Source organism: Cucumis melo, chromosome 10 (assembly GCF_025177605.1).
Source record: "Cucumis melo cultivar AY chromosome 10, USDA_Cmelo_AY_1.0, whole genome shotgun sequence".
Taxonomy (NCBI): Eukaryota; Viridiplantae; Streptophyta; class Magnoliopsida; order Cucurbitales; family Cucurbitaceae; genus Cucumis; species Cucumis melo.
In genome coordinates, this window is record NC_066866.1 from 25,712,771 (window position 1) to 25,729,942 (window position 17,172).

At 36.3% G+C, this 17,172-nt stretch overlaps 1 protein-coding gene across 1 annotated transcript; it reads right to left on the bottom strand.

The window, feature by feature from the left end:
* Positions 1-12,239: 12,239 nt before the first annotated feature.
* On the bottom strand, positions 12,240-14,576 carry LOC103499351 (putative pectinesterase/pectinesterase inhibitor 45). The gene is made up of 3 exons (XM_008462336.3): positions 13,359-14,576; positions 13,116-13,276; positions 12,240-12,994 (listed from the first exon to the last, which is right to left on the bottom strand). The coding sequence occupies exons 1-3, from the start codon at positions 14,294-14,296 to the stop codon at positions 12,306-12,308; spliced, it is 1,788 nt and encodes a 595-aa protein (XP_008460558.1). The 5' UTR covers positions 14,297-14,576; the 3' UTR covers positions 12,240-12,305.
* Positions 14,577-17,172: the final 2,596 nt, after the last annotated feature.

A 17,172-nucleotide genomic window follows, 5' to 3' on the forward strand; every position in this document is an offset into this window, starting at 1 on the left:
CTATACCAACCATTATTGGATGTGGTGTAGATAAAGTAAACGATCATGCCATACCACGAATGCTGAGGTGGGTGTGCCAACAATCACCAAAGTCTCAAACTATAAGCCAGGTGTTTGACTCGCCAATGGTAAGTAGCAAGCAATAGTAACTTACTTAAGGATCGCATGATTTTGTGCTTATTTCTTTGTCCTAAATACTTTTGCCTTTTTCTATTTGCAGTTTATAATTAAGGCGGTCATTGAGATGACACCTGAAGAGGAGCAGTTGAAAATTGCTACAAGTGAACTTTTTGAAAACTTTCGCTCATCTACCATTATTCAGTCGAAGAATGGTGGTTCAAAAAGAGTAAGAGAAGTTGTTAATGATGAAGATGACTTCAAAAAGAGTAAGAAACAGAAGTCCAAGATTAAGATGAAAAAGGCTATTCGGAATCTCCAAGATCGAGTAGCGGTTGTTGAAGGGCAACTTAATAGTATAAAATCAGATATTGACGAATTGAAGGGCATGATGTCAACCATATTGAAGCACATTGGACTTCAAAGAAAGGTTAGGAATGAAACTGTTAAGTGTATTGACGTTAGTTGTTTCATATTTGGTAATTACTCATACGTTAAGTTGCATGTTCTCGCTAATTCATTTTGAGGTTCCATAGGGTGACGAAGGGGACCACAAGATGTCCGAAGGCTTAGTAGATCATACATTAGAAAGTAAAGAAGTGGATAATGCTAAGACCAAAGATGTTGACACAGGCGGTACCCCTAATTGGTTGAGGATGCCAAAGGAGGATGAACACATTGAAGTTAAAAAGAAGGTTTGGTTCCATGTTCTTGCTAATATTGATGTTTAATTTCTATCATTATCCACACTAATGCATTATGAGCTTCCATAGGGCGACGAAGATGTGTTGGAGAAGAAGGTTGATATTGGTTTAGAGGAGCCAATAGATGTCGTTGACGATGAGGACGTCACAGAGATAGAACCATTTCTCACTCAACGACCACACATTCGGCCCGCCCGTAGGAAGCGTGCAAGTGTTTACCTATCAACCCCATTCACAACTCTACCTAAACGGTTTGTGACATCAACCACCAGCACCTCTCAGTATGAACCAATTGTTTATGATCCTATGCACAAAATACTTGACGTCCATTTAGATAGACTTCGAGCTTGGATTACAGACAAGCGTACAGACGATGAGCTGCGTGAAACCTTTCATGGGAAAAAATCGAAGGCTTTTTTCAGAGACTTGTTTATGTGTCATTGGTGGTTGGCGGATGAGGTATGAGATTATCTTATCATTTATGCAATTATAATTTTTTCATTGTTATGGTTCTATACATTTACTGCTTACTTTTGTTTCTATTAGCATTTGGATGCACTTTTTTTTTTCATTCGCTTGAAGATTAAGGCAGCCGGGATACCTTCTTCTCAGAACTTCACAACTGCAGACACAATCTTTATGGTTTGGAATCGTCGCGTTACTTTATGTATGTATTTGCGTTTGATATTTGTCTTTCGGTCTGATATTTGCGTTTGTATGTTTTTCTTTGCAGCGCATTTTAGTTTCAAAGTGGCCCCTATACAAAGAATGTATTAAAGAGAATCGCCCGTTTGACTGGGACGAAGAGTATAGGTTGGTTGACTATGTTGTCGGGTCAAAAGAGGACTTCCAAGATCCTTAGGCAAGTGTTGATTACGTTTACTCTCCATTCAATGTCCATGGCAACCATTGGGTTCTATTATGCTTGGATTTGGTAAGTTGTCAAGTGAAGGTATGGGATTCGCTTCCGTCACTTACAACTGCCGAAGAGATGACAAACATATTACTGCTCATTCGACAGTTGGTGCCAAAGTTGTTGATAGTACTGGCTTCTTTGATAGGAGAGGTAGATCATCGACATACAAGGAACCTTGGCCAATTGTCATTGTTGACTCAATTCCACTTCAACGAAATAATAGTGATTTTGGCGTATTCACAATTAAGTATTTTGAGTACATAGCTGCTGGTGTTGGTTGAGATACATTATGTCAAGAAAACATGTCCTACTTTAGAAAACAATTAGCATTTCAATTATGGACCAACACTCCTATGTATTGAAATATTTACATAAATCACAAGTATCAATTGGTTGTTCGATTATTCTCTATGTTGCATTTCAATTAGTATCAATTGGCATTTCAATTAGTAGTATCGATTATTCTCTACGTTGCAAAACTACTTGTAGCTAAACGATCGCTTAATTTTTTTATGATTTTAAGAAGATCGTTAAGACATCGTTTATTAAGAAGATCGTTTAGACATCGTTTATTAAGAAGATCGTTTAGACTTTACCAAACGATCGTTTAGACTTTACTAAACGATCGCTTAATATTTTGACGTTTATTAAGAAAATCGTTTAGACATCGTTTATTAAGAAGATCGTTTAGACTTTACCAAACGATCGTTTAGACTTTACTAAACGATCGCTTAATATTTTGACGTTTATTAAGAAGATCGTTTAGACATCGTTTATTAAGAAGATCGTTTAGACTTTACCAAACGATCGTTTAGACTTTACTAAACGATCGCTTAATATTTTGACGTTTATTAAGAATATCGTTTAGACTTTACTAAACGATCGCTTAAACATATGTGCGCGATGAGTATTTCTCTACACGAATATTTTGTGATATGTATCTAAACGAATACAAATATTAACTCAAATATTCTTTCTCAATTTTGGCCGCGTTTAATTGAAAATATCACAAAGTATTTATTTTATAACAAAGTTTAAAATTATAATATGTTATTCTCTCTATAAAAATTACATAAAAAAATTATATAAACGAATACAAATATTAACTCAAAAGTACAAGAACGAAATATATATTTTTTTGTTTAGCAAAAGTATTTATTGGCCCAAAGTTCCAGCACATATTGTTGTCTAAACAGTTTCATGTTTGGCACAGTTAGACAACCAAGGTCACTAGCAGTTACAAGGCATTCAACAAATTTAGCACAGAAAATTCCACAATCCAATGAACGCCCTTTCTGTAATGTGGCCTTCGATCTGCGTATTGGCCAAGGGCCATATGTGAAATGATCTGAATGGAGGTTGACTCCAATTGCAATCGCGAGTGAGGGGATGCATCGTGCAGGCATTTGAAGAGCTTCATCAACAAGTTTCTGCTCAACATAATTTGGCATTGAGTCGAACACGTAGATCCTACATTTTCTCATATCAGCTGCAATAGCCAACCAGTGTTCTTTTATGTTGATGCAGGTAATCACGTAGTTGACATCTCCCCACCCTGGTATGTGGTTGTAATCACCAACAGCAGTGTTGAAATAGTATTCCACATCTTTTTCTGTCCATATAGTTAGGTGTGCTGTTGGGTCTGTTCATTCAGCTTTCGTATTATCTGGTGTCACCAGATGAGTATCGAAAATATGGTTCCAAACAATGCAGTCTGGTTTATTGATTCCAAGCTTCAAGAACAAGTCAAAAAATTTAGTCAGAATATAATGATGCAGTTTAACTTCTATACAAAAAAAAATTAAAGAATAACAACTTACTAGAAACGAGGAATGTAATATTCTAAAAGAACGCTTGCAAAGGTGCTTGAGATGCAACATTTTATTCTGCAAGTGGGATAATAGCAAATCCAATGTCTACAAAGAAAAAATAAACGATCGTTTAGTGAATGAAAGGAGAGTATAAGCGATCGCTTAAGAAATGTACATGTGATCGTTTACTTAGTAAGTGATCGCTTAAGAAATGTACATGTGATCGTTTACTTAGTAAGTGATCGTGTAATATTAACTTAACGATTGTTTAGTTAATAGAAGCAATCGTTTAGTTAATAGAAGCGATCGTTTAGTTAATATAAGCGATCGTTTGGGAAGAGTACTTACGTCTCCATGTACCCATGTGTTTTCTTCAAGCTGTCTGAAAAAGTTTTTTTTTCTGGTTATGGAGACTACTTTCCTTTGTTCATGGGTTGTTTTTCTTGATCTTTTCCATTGTAAGTATTCCTTCCATAATTTTGGATCCACTTTCCACATCGGACTATATGTATCTACTTCTCTGATTTCCACATCTGGGACAGGTGTTGTAGATTCTGATATGATCTGAGCAGATGTTGTGGGTGGATTACCTTGTTCATCTTCATCTTGCACCTCTTTATTTGCTATTTTACATAGCTTTCTTCTCTTTATTGGTTTTTCTTGTTCATCTTTATCAGGCACAGTTACTGGTTCTTTTTCAACCAAAGTAACTGCTTCATCATTTTTTTTTTAATCTCAACCTGTTTTTTTGTTGTTTCCTGCAATGTAATCGTATTAAACAAGTAACAAACTATTAATTCAAACGACTATAAATTTGTTGTGTATACATACCAGTTGAGATTCTTCATTTACAATTTGTATAGTTTGATCCAATGGAGCCAATTCACAAAGTGCAAGAGGTTGGCTCACAAATGGAAGGGTAGTAATCATTTGTGGCAGGTTTGTTTCTTTCTGAATTTGATGACTTAGACTATCCGATATATCTCTTATAGTCATTAGCAAGTTTGCATCCCTACCGTCTATGCTTATATCACTACCACATTCCTGTTGATGTTCCCTAAACAAAATGAGAAAAAACATGAGAATAAGAAAAAAAAATACAATTGTTAGGTATTTATAAACTAGTAAACAATGAATGAAATGTTAACCTTTGGGTTTCCTCTTGATGTTCAGTATGTTGTTCTTCAGTAGGTTGTTGTTCAGTATGTTGTTCTTGAACAACATACTCATTGTCATTCTGATCAGTATGATCATTCCCTTGATTTTCAGTTTGATTCTAATAAACAAATAAAAACGAACATAAAATTAAAAAAAACAATGTATTGTTAAACCATCGTGTATATAAAAGTAAACGATCGCGTAACTTTGATAAACGATCATCTATCAAAGTTAAACGATCGAGTAACTTTGATAAACGATCGTCTATCAAAGTTATATGATCGTGTAACTAATGTATTATGAAAACAAATTTTACCTGGACCAATCTCTCCAGTATCTGCTTCATTTCATACAGCTCCAATGACTGCTTTGTGATTGTGTCATCCATCCTACAGACTATAGAAGTCAGTGTGGATAAATCCTTACGAACTTCTTTTATTTCCTTCTTCAGTTTCTTGTAGGATTTTGAATGACTTTGTTCTTCTTTGTCATTGGACTTCTTTGATCTGAAATGTTTCTTCTTGGTGATTGGATGCATTTCAGACTCGTCAGCCACTGTTTGACTTTGTTCTCTTTGAGGTGACAGTTGTTCTCTTTGTGGAGATGAGTCTGATTGCTCCAATGATTGGTTGTTCATTGCTCCAATGGATTCATCGTCCTCCATTTGCATGTTATCATCCCCTCGAATTCGACTCTCCATGAAAGCCTTCTCTTGGGTTGACATCTTCAGTTTAGGTTGAACAACAGTCTGCAATGTAATTGTATTAAACGATCGTGTAATTGTATTAAACGATCACTGACAAGTTTTACTTACATTTTTGTTGTCGAATATGTTCTTCTGCAGCATTTTGTAAGATGGAGCTTGCGTACAATTCCATCTCAATATCCTAGGGATTAATCCCTTACTGTTTCTTGTGGCCAGGTGCTCATTTGCAGTTGAGAGTACTTCATAAGCCCACACCTACAACATTTAAACAAATATGTTAAACTTTGATGTTCAATTGGCATTTACTTAAAGTGTATGAACAAATAAAAATCACCTGAAAAGCAAGCACGTAGCCTTTGATGTTGTAGTATGACACTGCTTTGGAACTTCGTGTCTTCTTCAGCTCGTATGCTTCTTTTTTCCTTGGAGACTTGTCTTTAAATTGTTGAGCAGACGAGTGTAGAAGAAAGTTGACCAATCGAAGCTTTTAAATGCTTCTTCATCATTAACTCTTCCCAAAATATCCATGTCAAACTGTGTTTTCTTATCCTTCCCGACCATCACAGTTTCTATAAAGACGGCCAACGCGACCTTCACAGCATCGTCATCATTTGTAAACTCAAAATTCTTGAAAATTTCCTCAATTTCCAAGCATGTTATTAGTTTCTTATTTTCTGATCCGAATAGAAGACTTTGTAGGCGCTTGCTATCGTAATCTTTCTCCAATGGATTGTTTGTTGGCCACAATCCAGTTATGATGTTGAATTCCTTTTGGGTAAAACGGACGTTCTTCCCTAAAACTGAGAAACAGATTCCATCTGCGTTACCGTCTTCAGGTATCTGCCTCAGCAAGAAATGATGGATCAACTGGCCGTTGAAGACCATGTTCACATTCAGCAATGGACTAAAAATTGTTTTTTCGAACATTTGCAGCTGGTCCTTGGTCAGTTTATCCTTAATAAGACTGCCGATCTTGTGCACTTGGCATGACACAGTGGCAGGGAAATACTTGTCGCTAGGTACAGCCATCCTGAAATGATAGTTAATCGAAAAGTAATAAATTTAACAATCTAGAGAACTATATTGAAGACAGAAGTCGAATCTGAAACCCTAAACGCTTCACAATAATAATTTAAGAACACAATGATAGTTTTTCAAGACAGAATTCAAAACGTTTGAAATATAAAGAAAGGAAAAGTGTAACGTTATAGTAGGAAAAGTTCGGGAAAATACCTTTTGACGTTGACGAAAAATATGGACTGAGACAAAAATGGTCTGAGAGAACAATGGACTGAGAGAAAACGAAGGTGAGTGATCAGTGCGGTTGTGTATTGCGTAGTGACGAAAAACGAACGAAGAAGGCGGAACGTATATATCGGTTGTTTTTACCAAAGGGGCAATATTGTAAATTCGCGTACTTTTTTGAAATGTTGAATCACGGTTGTAAACAATTCGCGGGTGTGTTTCGTTGTTTTAAAAGATCGTTTAGTTTTAGTAAACGATCGTTTAGTTGTTTATAATCGATCGTTTAGTTAATTTCAAACGATCGATTGGTTGTTTTAAACGATCGTTTAGTTTTGTTTGACCGATCGTTTAGTTTTGTTTAACTGATCGTTTAGTTGTTTTCAAACGATCGTTTGGTTGTTTTTACACGATGTTTTGCTTGTTTTTAATCGATCGTTTAGTTTTGTTTAACCTATCGTTTAGTTGTTTTCAAACGATCATTTGGTTGTTGTTAACGATCGTTTAGTTATTTTTAAACGATCATTTAGATATTTTTAAACGAACGTTTAGTTATTTTTAAACGATCCTAAAACCAGTTTTTGTGTTCTTAAATGAATAAGCCAATTGTTATTTTCGTCTTCTTCATCCATCTGGAAGCACAGAAAGTAAGAATGTTGGAACAAATCATTAAGAAAACACATCATTAACAAACATTCATTAATTAGTGTAATACTTAGTACATTGGTAGAGAAATTTCTAATCTTGTATGCTCGACTTGTCGGTATATGAAATTGGATTGGTACACGTTAATCTGTTGTGACCTATTTGTTTACACCGACTACACTTATGCAATTTCGGAGCTTCACCAACACTTGGAATCCTCTTTTTCTTCGGTCGACCAACTCTTTTGACTACTTTTGGAGGTAAAACAGTCATATGTACATAGTCTTTGCTTGTCTTCCAATCTGACTGATTCCCAACTGGGTAAATGGCCTCTGCATATGCAGCCAACAAACATTCATTAGTGTAATAATTAGCACATAAACTATAAACATTTATATTACGATCTCGTGCTGCAGCAATGGCATGTGAGCATGGTAGTTGCTCAGCTTGAAACTCCTTGCAAGTGCATTCTTTAGTCTGAAGGTTTACGACCTCCTCCTTATCTAAATCTTTGACATGAAATTGGTAACAGTCAATTGGGTTGACCTTCATTGTCAAAGCTCCTTCTTGTTTCTTTTGAATAACTAACTCTGCCCATTTGGTCAATGTAGACGTCACTTTAATGCCTTCTTCTCGACGCTCCCAAAACCAACGTTGTAGCAAAGCTCGAACATTTTCAAGGAATGAAGCAATAGGCAAATCTCTAGGTTCTTTCAGTATAGAATTCATGGACTCTGCTATATTTGTTGTCATCATGTTATACCGTCTTCCTGGGCAGTGAACACGAGACCACCGTGCTATTCCAACATCATTTAAATATTTCCCTGAACCATTAGGAAATGCAAGAAGATGTCTCCACGCTTCTACAAACGTTGATTCACGATATGTTCTCGATGCATTATAAAACAAAGTAGCAACCGTGTCATTCTTATATTTATCATGCAAATTTTGACTCAAATGTTGGACACAAAGGCCGTGGAATGCAGAGGGGAAAACTGATGAAATACCCTTGACGAAGCATGTTTTCTGGTCTGTCACAAAGCCTAGATTAGGCACCTCCCCTATTGCACCTTTCAATTTTTCTAAGAACCACTGTATTGAGTCATCTGTTTCTCTATCAACTACTCCAAAGGCTAGAGGATAGATCTGATTGTTACCATCTAAACAAACGGCCACTATCAACTGACCCCGATATTTGTTCTTAAGAAATGTTCCGTCCATGACTATGACCGGTCTAATGCAATTTAAGAATCCTCTAACACATGCACCAACAGCCATAAAAAGATATTTAAAGAAACGATCATCTTCGAGTTCCATGTGAAATATTGTACCTGGATTTGTAAATTTGAGTGCTTCACCATATCTACGCAAAAGATTATATGACTCTTCAGGAGACCCTCGCACTCGTTCATATGCATTTTCTCTGGCACGCCATGCTTTCTCGTAACTCATATTTATGCCATAGTCTTGCCTCATGTCTTCTATGATATCACGTGGTTTGTATATGCGACCGGGTCCCTTGAATTTGGACTTTATTAATTCTCCAACAACCCAAGATTTTGCTTGCCTATGGTCACGATTCAAAAACTCAAGAGAACATGAATGAACTTTCACATACTTTTTAATCTTGAATATATTTGAATCCTTCAGTCTAACCGCTCGCAATCTCCAACCACACTTGTTGTCGATGCATCTAACGAAAAGAACCTCTTTTGTAGACTTTTTTACTACAAACTGAAAAACATTTTCATTGCCAACACACTTAATCTCATTGACAAATCTCTCTTGCAAAAAAAGATTTCTCCTACATCCAACTCTTCACTTGTAGAGCTTTCTTCCGATCAGTCACTTCCTTTTGTCTTCAACTTCCGACTAGAGGAGCTGTAGTCAACTTTACCTTTTCCTTTGCAATCTTTTGTAGGAGCATCTCTTTATTCTGGGATGTCAAACAATTCATTGTACATCTCAACTGACTCCCATGTAAGTATCATCTTTTGAATGATATGACTCATATGATTCCCATATAGCCGAATTGGTCCCTATCATGTTATCACACAAGCCAACCTGAACTTCACCAATATCAACTTCATTCTCATCTAATGTATCCATTCCAATTGGAGGATGAGGGTTTAAATTTTGAACTTGGTTGCTCCCAGATACTGTATTGTAATCTTTGTTTAACACTTTCATGCTTCGATTGCTTGTAGGCTCAAATGATAGGTATAGGGGGACCTCCAATGGATTTTCACTAAGAATATAAAACTTCAAATCACGATCATTGCTTAACTCAAATGGAGGAGCTTCCTTTTCCCCTTTGATCTCATATATACATCTTATCTTTATGTCGAACTTTGTAGGGTCAACTTCTGCAAGGTCATATAGTTCAGATTGTAAATCTTTGTGCGTTATTTCTTTAGGGACAACAATGCCTTTTAACACTCCTCCTTCATATTTTCTTCGTTCCTCATCCCATGCACCACCGTGACGCACTAAAATCCGAACATGTGCCATCCTTAAACTACCTTAAGTAGTTTTGTATCTTCAAAAATTGATTTGAACTTAAGAACCTACAAGATGCGTGCAAGATGTAAAGAAATAAAAAAAAAAATAACTGCAAGATGTGTGCAGGCCTAAGAGAGTTACTAAACATGCAAAGAATAGATCTACATGGATTAGGAGGTGTACCAATTTGATTTTGAAATAAATAGTGGAAGTTTGGAACGTGCGAGATAAAGCATGAGGGCCTAAGAGAGTTACTAAACATGCAAAGAATAGCTCTAAATGGATTAGGAGGTGTACCAAGTTGATTTTGAAATAAATAGTGAAAGTTTGGAACGTGCGAGATACGTGCGAGATGTGTGCGAGATACGTGCGAGATACGTGCGAGATAAAACATGAGGGCCTAAGAGAGTTACTAAACATGCAAAGAATAGCTCTAAATGGATTAGGAGGTGTACCAAGTTGATTTTGAAATAAATAGTGAAAGTTTGGAACGTGCGAGATACGTGCGAGATAGGTGCGAGATAAAAAAAATACGTGCGAGATAAAAAAAAACCTTCATTCCTTCTATTCCTATTGCTTACTCCTCCTCTATTTGATCCAACTAAATTTTCATCCTCTAGTTCAATTCATTTTTCACTACCCATTGAACTTTCTAAGAACCTAAAACCAAACTTTGACTAAACTAATTTACGGCAAATAAGTCCAATTCCAAAAACCAGACAATTACGGATGAAAATAGCACCAAATACCCCAACCAAACATTTACTTACAGCAGATAAATTGAAAATCGGTTAGACATGAAACTCACCCAAATAAGAGAAAACGCTCCAAGTTGATTGAATGGTTCGAATAGGAGCGACGAAATGCACTGGACAACGACCGACGAAGGGCAAGCGACGATGGGCAAGCAACGATGGGCGGAGTAGGTTCAAGTGTTCTACGCGAAAGAAAAGAGAAGGGAAAGGAAACTATACGCGAAAGAGAAGGAATCGATCGTGGAGAGAAGGGAAAGCAAACGTGGAAGAGGGAAAGGAAAGGAAGGGCATTTTTGTCTATTCACACCCAAATTGTCCTAAAAGTCTTTCTTTTGAAAACTTGTCCCAAAATTCATTTAAAGCTTTTTTTTTAACCTATTTTTGGCAATTTCCCATTATTCTTCTGATTTGCTTCAAGATTTCAGTTTGAAAAAAAATAAAGGTCGGGAAGTCGAGGAGGGGATGTAAGAGATTTAGGTTCTGGAGAAAAATATAACAAAAGTTAGTTTTTTATTTTGGTTTATTTAATTCATTATTGATTATGTTTCTCAGTTGACATAAAAAATTTATAGAATAAATTAGTTATATTTATTAATTTAATTAATACTATGAATTTAAAGTCTAATCATCCAAGGTCACATCATCTTTTTATTAAAGAATTAATGAAATTTTAAAGATATAGGATCAAAAATAAGTTTTTTTTCAAAAGTTTGGAACCAAAATAGACAGCTTTTAAAAGTTTATGAACTAAAATTAAACATGATACAAGTTGAAGGACTAAAATAGGATCTTAATGGATTGTTGGGATAAGTTGCAAATTTAGCAATTATATTCAAAATAATTAAGTATATAGCAACATTTTAAAAAAATTGCAAATATAGCAAAATTTGTCAAAATCTATCAATGATAGGAGTCTATCATAGACCATGTAGCAAATGTTGGTCTATCACTGATAAACCATAAGAGTCTATCAACGATAGAAGTGTATCACTGATAGATTTTGCTATATTTGCAATTTTTTTAAAATATTGTTACATACTTAATAATTATTCTAAAAATTGCTACCTATTATAATTACCCAACTTTTTAAGTGGCTACCACTATTAAGTAATATTTTTTTATTTTTCTACTTCTTCAAGTAAGAATATAATTGGACCTGAAAACGTTCATTTTTTTTTATAGTTGCAAATATAGCAATTATATTCAAAATAATGAAGTATATAGCAACATTTTAAAAAAATTACAAATATAGCAAAATCTGTCAAAATCTATCAATGATAGGAGTCTATCACTGATAGACCATGTAACAAATGTTGGTCTATAACTAGAACTCTATCACCGATAGACTTTGCTATATTTGTAATTTTTTAAAAATATTGCTACATACTTAATAATTATTCTAAAAATTACTACGCATTATAATTATCCTTTTTTTTTCTTACCGTAGCTATTTTGAGGGAATGCAAAAAATTTTGAATCCACAACTAACGGTTATTATGTAGGGTGTGTTCCATCCAAATTATCGTAATTTGAAAGAAAGAGAAAAAGAAAATACGGAAGAAAATGTTTTAGTTTTCTTAAATATTACCAAAGAATGTGTAGTTTTGTGTTAGAGGTATATATGGGTGTGTGGTATAAGTATAAGGTACAAGTAGAAATAGAAATTAAAAAAGAAAAAAGAAAAAGAAAAAGAAAAATAGATAAATTAAAGAGAGGCGAAGCGATATGAAAAAGGATTCTGTGTTTATATCAAAATAGGCCGACATGAACAGGAGCCGAGGTGCTCTCGATCCAATCCAGCTCTAGAAAAGTTCCTATTGTAAACTTTGCAGCCTCATCCTTATCGATCACCTTGTAGCCAGGCCATTTGACCCTAGCATCGGTCTTAGCCCCTGGCCCTTGGTTGTTAAATTCAGCATAGTACAAGGTTTTGAGTGCAAAATCCCCTTGCCAAGCCATCCAACCATCCGGATGAATCACATCTTCAATCTTTGACTCCATTACAATGGTTCTTGAGAATTCTTTCCATGGCCTTCCCAAGTAGCTTTTGAATTGTGACTTCACGGCCTCAAGTGTCTTATCCGGCAATATCTTGCAGTTTTGTAGGACAATCCCTGTGGTTTCATGCTTGTCGGTTCTGCCTTGTGCTGTCACTATGTTCTGTTGGTTATCTAACGGCTTTCTTATCATCATGTTACAGTTTTGGAAAATGGCTGCCGCGTCCCCGAATATGAAGTCTATGGTTCCTGTTATCAGACAGCTTCTGTAGAATTGACGATGTGCTTGGGCGTATAATGTGTCTTGGTATCCCTCGAACCGGCAGTTCACGAATATGGCTCTGTCTGCTTGGACTCTCGCCGCTACGGCTTGGTGCTTTTCTGGACCCGCTATGTTTCTGAATCCTATGGCCTGCCCCAAGAACCCCTCTCCAAGTGCCACTGTGTATAATAAATTATATTAACTATAATCCTTATAAATGTAATTGCTGCTTGGACTTCTTTTTAGATTACCAGATTATGTTTTTTGGAAATAAAACATGGGCTTAATGTTTAAAATTACCAAATGTCGCGGTTTGGAAGGTTCTAACCCCATCCACAAAGTTCTTGCTCCCACTAATCATGCTCTTTTGAGATCCATCTCCATACATTGTTACATTCACCATCTTTTTAGTAATCACTACGGTCTCATCGTAGATTCCTTCCTTCACATAGATCACGTACCTGTTTTTTTTTTTTAAGTATGAAATTGAACACGATGACCTAAAATATATGATGAATTGAAGGATATATATAACGTAATTACCGTCCATCATATTTGGCAGGCATGGCTGCCAAGGCTTCATTAATCGTTTTGAATTCTCCAGAGCCATCTTTCGCGACCACAACGTTAGGCTTTGGCTTTTCTCCAGCCGCAGCTCCCTTCAACATCCTCCGCTCATTGCTGTTCATCCAAGTCGGCACTCCTTTCGTGGCCATTAGACGACGTCGTGATGCAGCTCCCTCCGGCATCTCAAACGTCGAGAAGAATGAAGCCACCTGCGAAATCATCGCCAATGAATTACTGGTTAATTCCTTTCCAGCCTTCACAACCTTCTCCATTTCGCTCTTCATCTTCCCCTCTGGAAAACCATCAACACAAGTTTCGTGATACGACATCACCGCGCTTAGCCAATTGTTCAGATCCGGTGTCGTTTTTGCCGTCAGCTTTCCCATATTTTTCTTGCTCACTTCGCTCATTGACATCTCCAACTCCTCCACTGCGTCTTCCAACAGCACCTTGCAGTCCTCGAACGCTCCCTTTTCCTCCGGGGTCGCAAAGTTGAACCCAGATGCCTTTTTCACCGCAGATTTCACTTCATGCGCAGCTGCCGAGATTGCCAGCTTGATGAGATCTTTTGGGTCGGAGGAATTAGGATCTGTGTGGAGACCATCCTTCAGCGTGCTCTCGCATTTTCCTTTGTAGTCTGTGGAGTTGCATATCATGGTAATCATTTTCTCGACACGTGATACTTGTTTTGTTTCTGGTGGCAGGGGTTTTTTGGAGTTGCCAGTGCTACTGCCGCTATCACCATTTTTGGTGGTGGATTTAGAGGAGGAAGAGACTTGAACGAACACAGCGGCAGCAACGACGAGGAGGATGACGGAGGCCGAGACAACGGCAATGGTGACTCTCTTACGAAACTTACGAGCCCTCTCGGCTCGTCGGCGTTCGGAGATTTGGTCGAAATCTTGGAACACCATGGTGGATGAATTTGCTAAATGGCTAATGGCTAAGGCAGAGACAACTCTGCCTTAGGTTAATTCAAGCCAGAGGCCACAACACAAATTAATGGGAAATAGTTGGAAGACGTTTATTTATTTATTTTTAGTTAGAACTCGTTTTTTTTTTTTTTTTTTTTGGTTTTTTTTTTTAAGTTTTTATCTTAACTATTTTTTTCCCTTGTAAGTGGTGTCGGGTTGGAGAGTCTTATTATCATGGGATAATTGGAGAACAAGTCTGGAGGGGAGAGTTTTGAGGTCTGTGTTATGAATATCTTTAAAAAAGGAAAAAGTTAGTTAAAAACATGTTGAGAGAAGAAACAATTCCAACCGCAATACTCGCACCTTCAGAAAACGACTCTTAGCCAACCAACGATTTTAAAGGCGATTATCCCCCCCTTTTTTCTTTTTCATTTTTCTTTTCTCCACCCCCTTCTTTCCTATTCTTACTCTCTCTCTCTCTCTCTCTCTCTCTCTCTCTCGATTAACCATGGCCTTTTCTATTTTTATTTTTAAAAAAATCATATTTGTCCTCTTTTCATGCTGACAGAATGCAGTATAACTAAATTCTCTGTCTGTTTTGTTACGGAAACGAAAGAGACTATATCTAAATCACTAGCCATATCCACGTCAATTATTAGGTGATTTAATTTTCATGAGAGACTGTATGTTCTGTGTATAAGCATACGGGTGACGACAACTCTGCATCTTTGGTTTATTCCAACTCATATCTATATGAAAATGTAGGGAGCTAAATTTAATCTACTCTTTACAGACTTACTACCAATTTCATATATATGCTTCATTTCTGTTAAATTTAAGCAATAATACATGTTTGAAAAATATTCCAACATCCACTCATCTTTGTGCTTTTGAATCTAATCTCTCAAACACACACAAAAACAAAGAATTAAAAACCTATTTAAAGAAAAAAAAAAAGTTTACCATCAAAAAAATTATGATCGGAGAATTGAATTGGAATATGCAAAAAAAATAAGGGTATCCTAGCATGCACCATCCATACATTTCTCTCCGATTTAAACCGTATCATAATAACAAGAAATTTATCTTTGAAGGTGAAAATGTGCATACACTACCATAATCTAATCATAGCCAAAGATGTTAGGACCTTGGATATAAAATTGGATGTTCAACAGATACCCTTAATTATAATCTCATATATTGTCAACGATAATGACATCTGTACCACCTCTCTTGAGATGAAAGTTCAAATTCGTGGAATACACATCTACCTATAGTGAAAAAAAGTGAAAGTTATTTGAAACATAAAAAAGGATTTAACTGTTTACATTAAATAGGCATTTGCAAAATTAGCAAAAAAAAAAAATTATTATGATAGAGCTCATATCATTAAATTTTAAAAACGGATAGCCCTTTGATATCTCTTTGATAACCTTTTTATAGCAGTTTGATACATCTAATTACTTGTCATATATATTTGTCATCTGATGTAATTTCCTTAGATTAAATTCATTATTTAGGAACTTTCAAATTCGATTGGAACTTCACATTAAAGTGATGTTTCATATACAAATTTATCATGTATGAAAGTTAAATTTATAGTTTCCTCAATTTGAACGAGATATATTTTATTTTAGTCAAATAACATCTAAATGTAATAGAGTTAAATTTGACACATGTTTCAAGTTTTTGGATTTATTTAATCTTATTTTGTATTTTAAAGTGTTACTAAGTTTCTAGTTAAAGTCAAATAACAAATAACAACTTTTGCTATAGTTTTATAAAACAAGTTTCATAAATAGTTTAGCATAAAACTGTAGCTTGAATAACACTCATCAATAAACTTTATCTAGGTGACCAAAAACTTGTTGGATGGGCATTGGGCGAGAAGAACCTCCAACTTAGTGTAATAGGAGGCCAAGTTTGAGTGTGTGCTTGCCTTGGTGAGAAAGCTTGTCAATTAAAGGTTATTTGGGTGTTAAGAGGGTAGGCAAGAAGGCTAGAAAGCTTGGTGTTGGGCAAGCAACCTTGCACGCAAAGAAGGGTGGCTTACGAAAATCTATGGAGGTTAGCAAGGTGTTTGGCTTGTTACTGAGCACTTAAGTGTTTTGGTTAGGGGAGATGATGAAGAGGTGGAGTCAGTGAAGTGCTTTACAGGTGTCCCCTACATGCTTCAATTAAATTTCGGCAAGTAGGTGGTGTCAATAAAGGTTCATGCAAAGTTCAGTATAAATAGGTAACTTTATAGGGATTTTTCTTCCAAATTACTCTTGCGGTTTGGTTGAAAATACTCTCAAAAGATCACAAATTAAGTCCAATTTCAAGCATAGGGCTATCAGATGAATTTGAGCAGAGGAGGTTTGAGTTTGAGTTGAAGAAAGTGAGGAAAGTAAGTTTTCGGAGGAATCTGAACACAAGGTGGACTTCCAGAAGGCTACAGAGCACATCCTTTGTAATTAGAAGCTGATAATTTTGAGATTAAAAAGTTAAGATATTTTTAAGCATCTTTGTAGAAGAAGATTCCTCAAAAGAGTCGTGGATTTTTAGTTATGATTTTTCAAAATTGTGTTATGTTTTTGGACAAAAATGAGTTTCTGAGCAAAGGTAGAGGCTGGCGAGTGTCAAGTCGTGCTAGGCGAGATGGGTGTGCGAGATAAAATTATTGGAGGCTAGTGACGTGTTAGTGTTTTTGTTGGACGCACAGCCTGCGGGCAAGGCAAGTAAGGCACAAGGCATGTGTAGTTAAGGAGGCGTGCGGCAAGCCTTGCTCGCACGGGGGGGGGGGGGGGGGGGGGGGGGGGGGGGGAGGGCACGTGAGACGCTAGACACACAGCTATGTGTGCCTGTGCACAAGGTTAGCATGCTGGCAGCCCAAT

Coding starts and splice junctions, on each gene's coding strand:
- LOC103499351 (XM_008462336.3), bottom strand. CDS start 14,296: ATGGTGTTCCAAGATTTCGACCAAATCTCCGAACGCCGACGAGCCGAG. Junction 13,277..13,358: donor CCTGCCAAATATGATGGACG/GTAATTACGTTA, acceptor AAAAAAAAACAG/GTACGTGATCTATGTGAAGG. Junction 12,995..13,115: donor CTTCCAAACCGCGACATTTG/GTAATTTTAAAC, acceptor TATTATACACAG/TGGCACTTGGAGAGGGGTTC.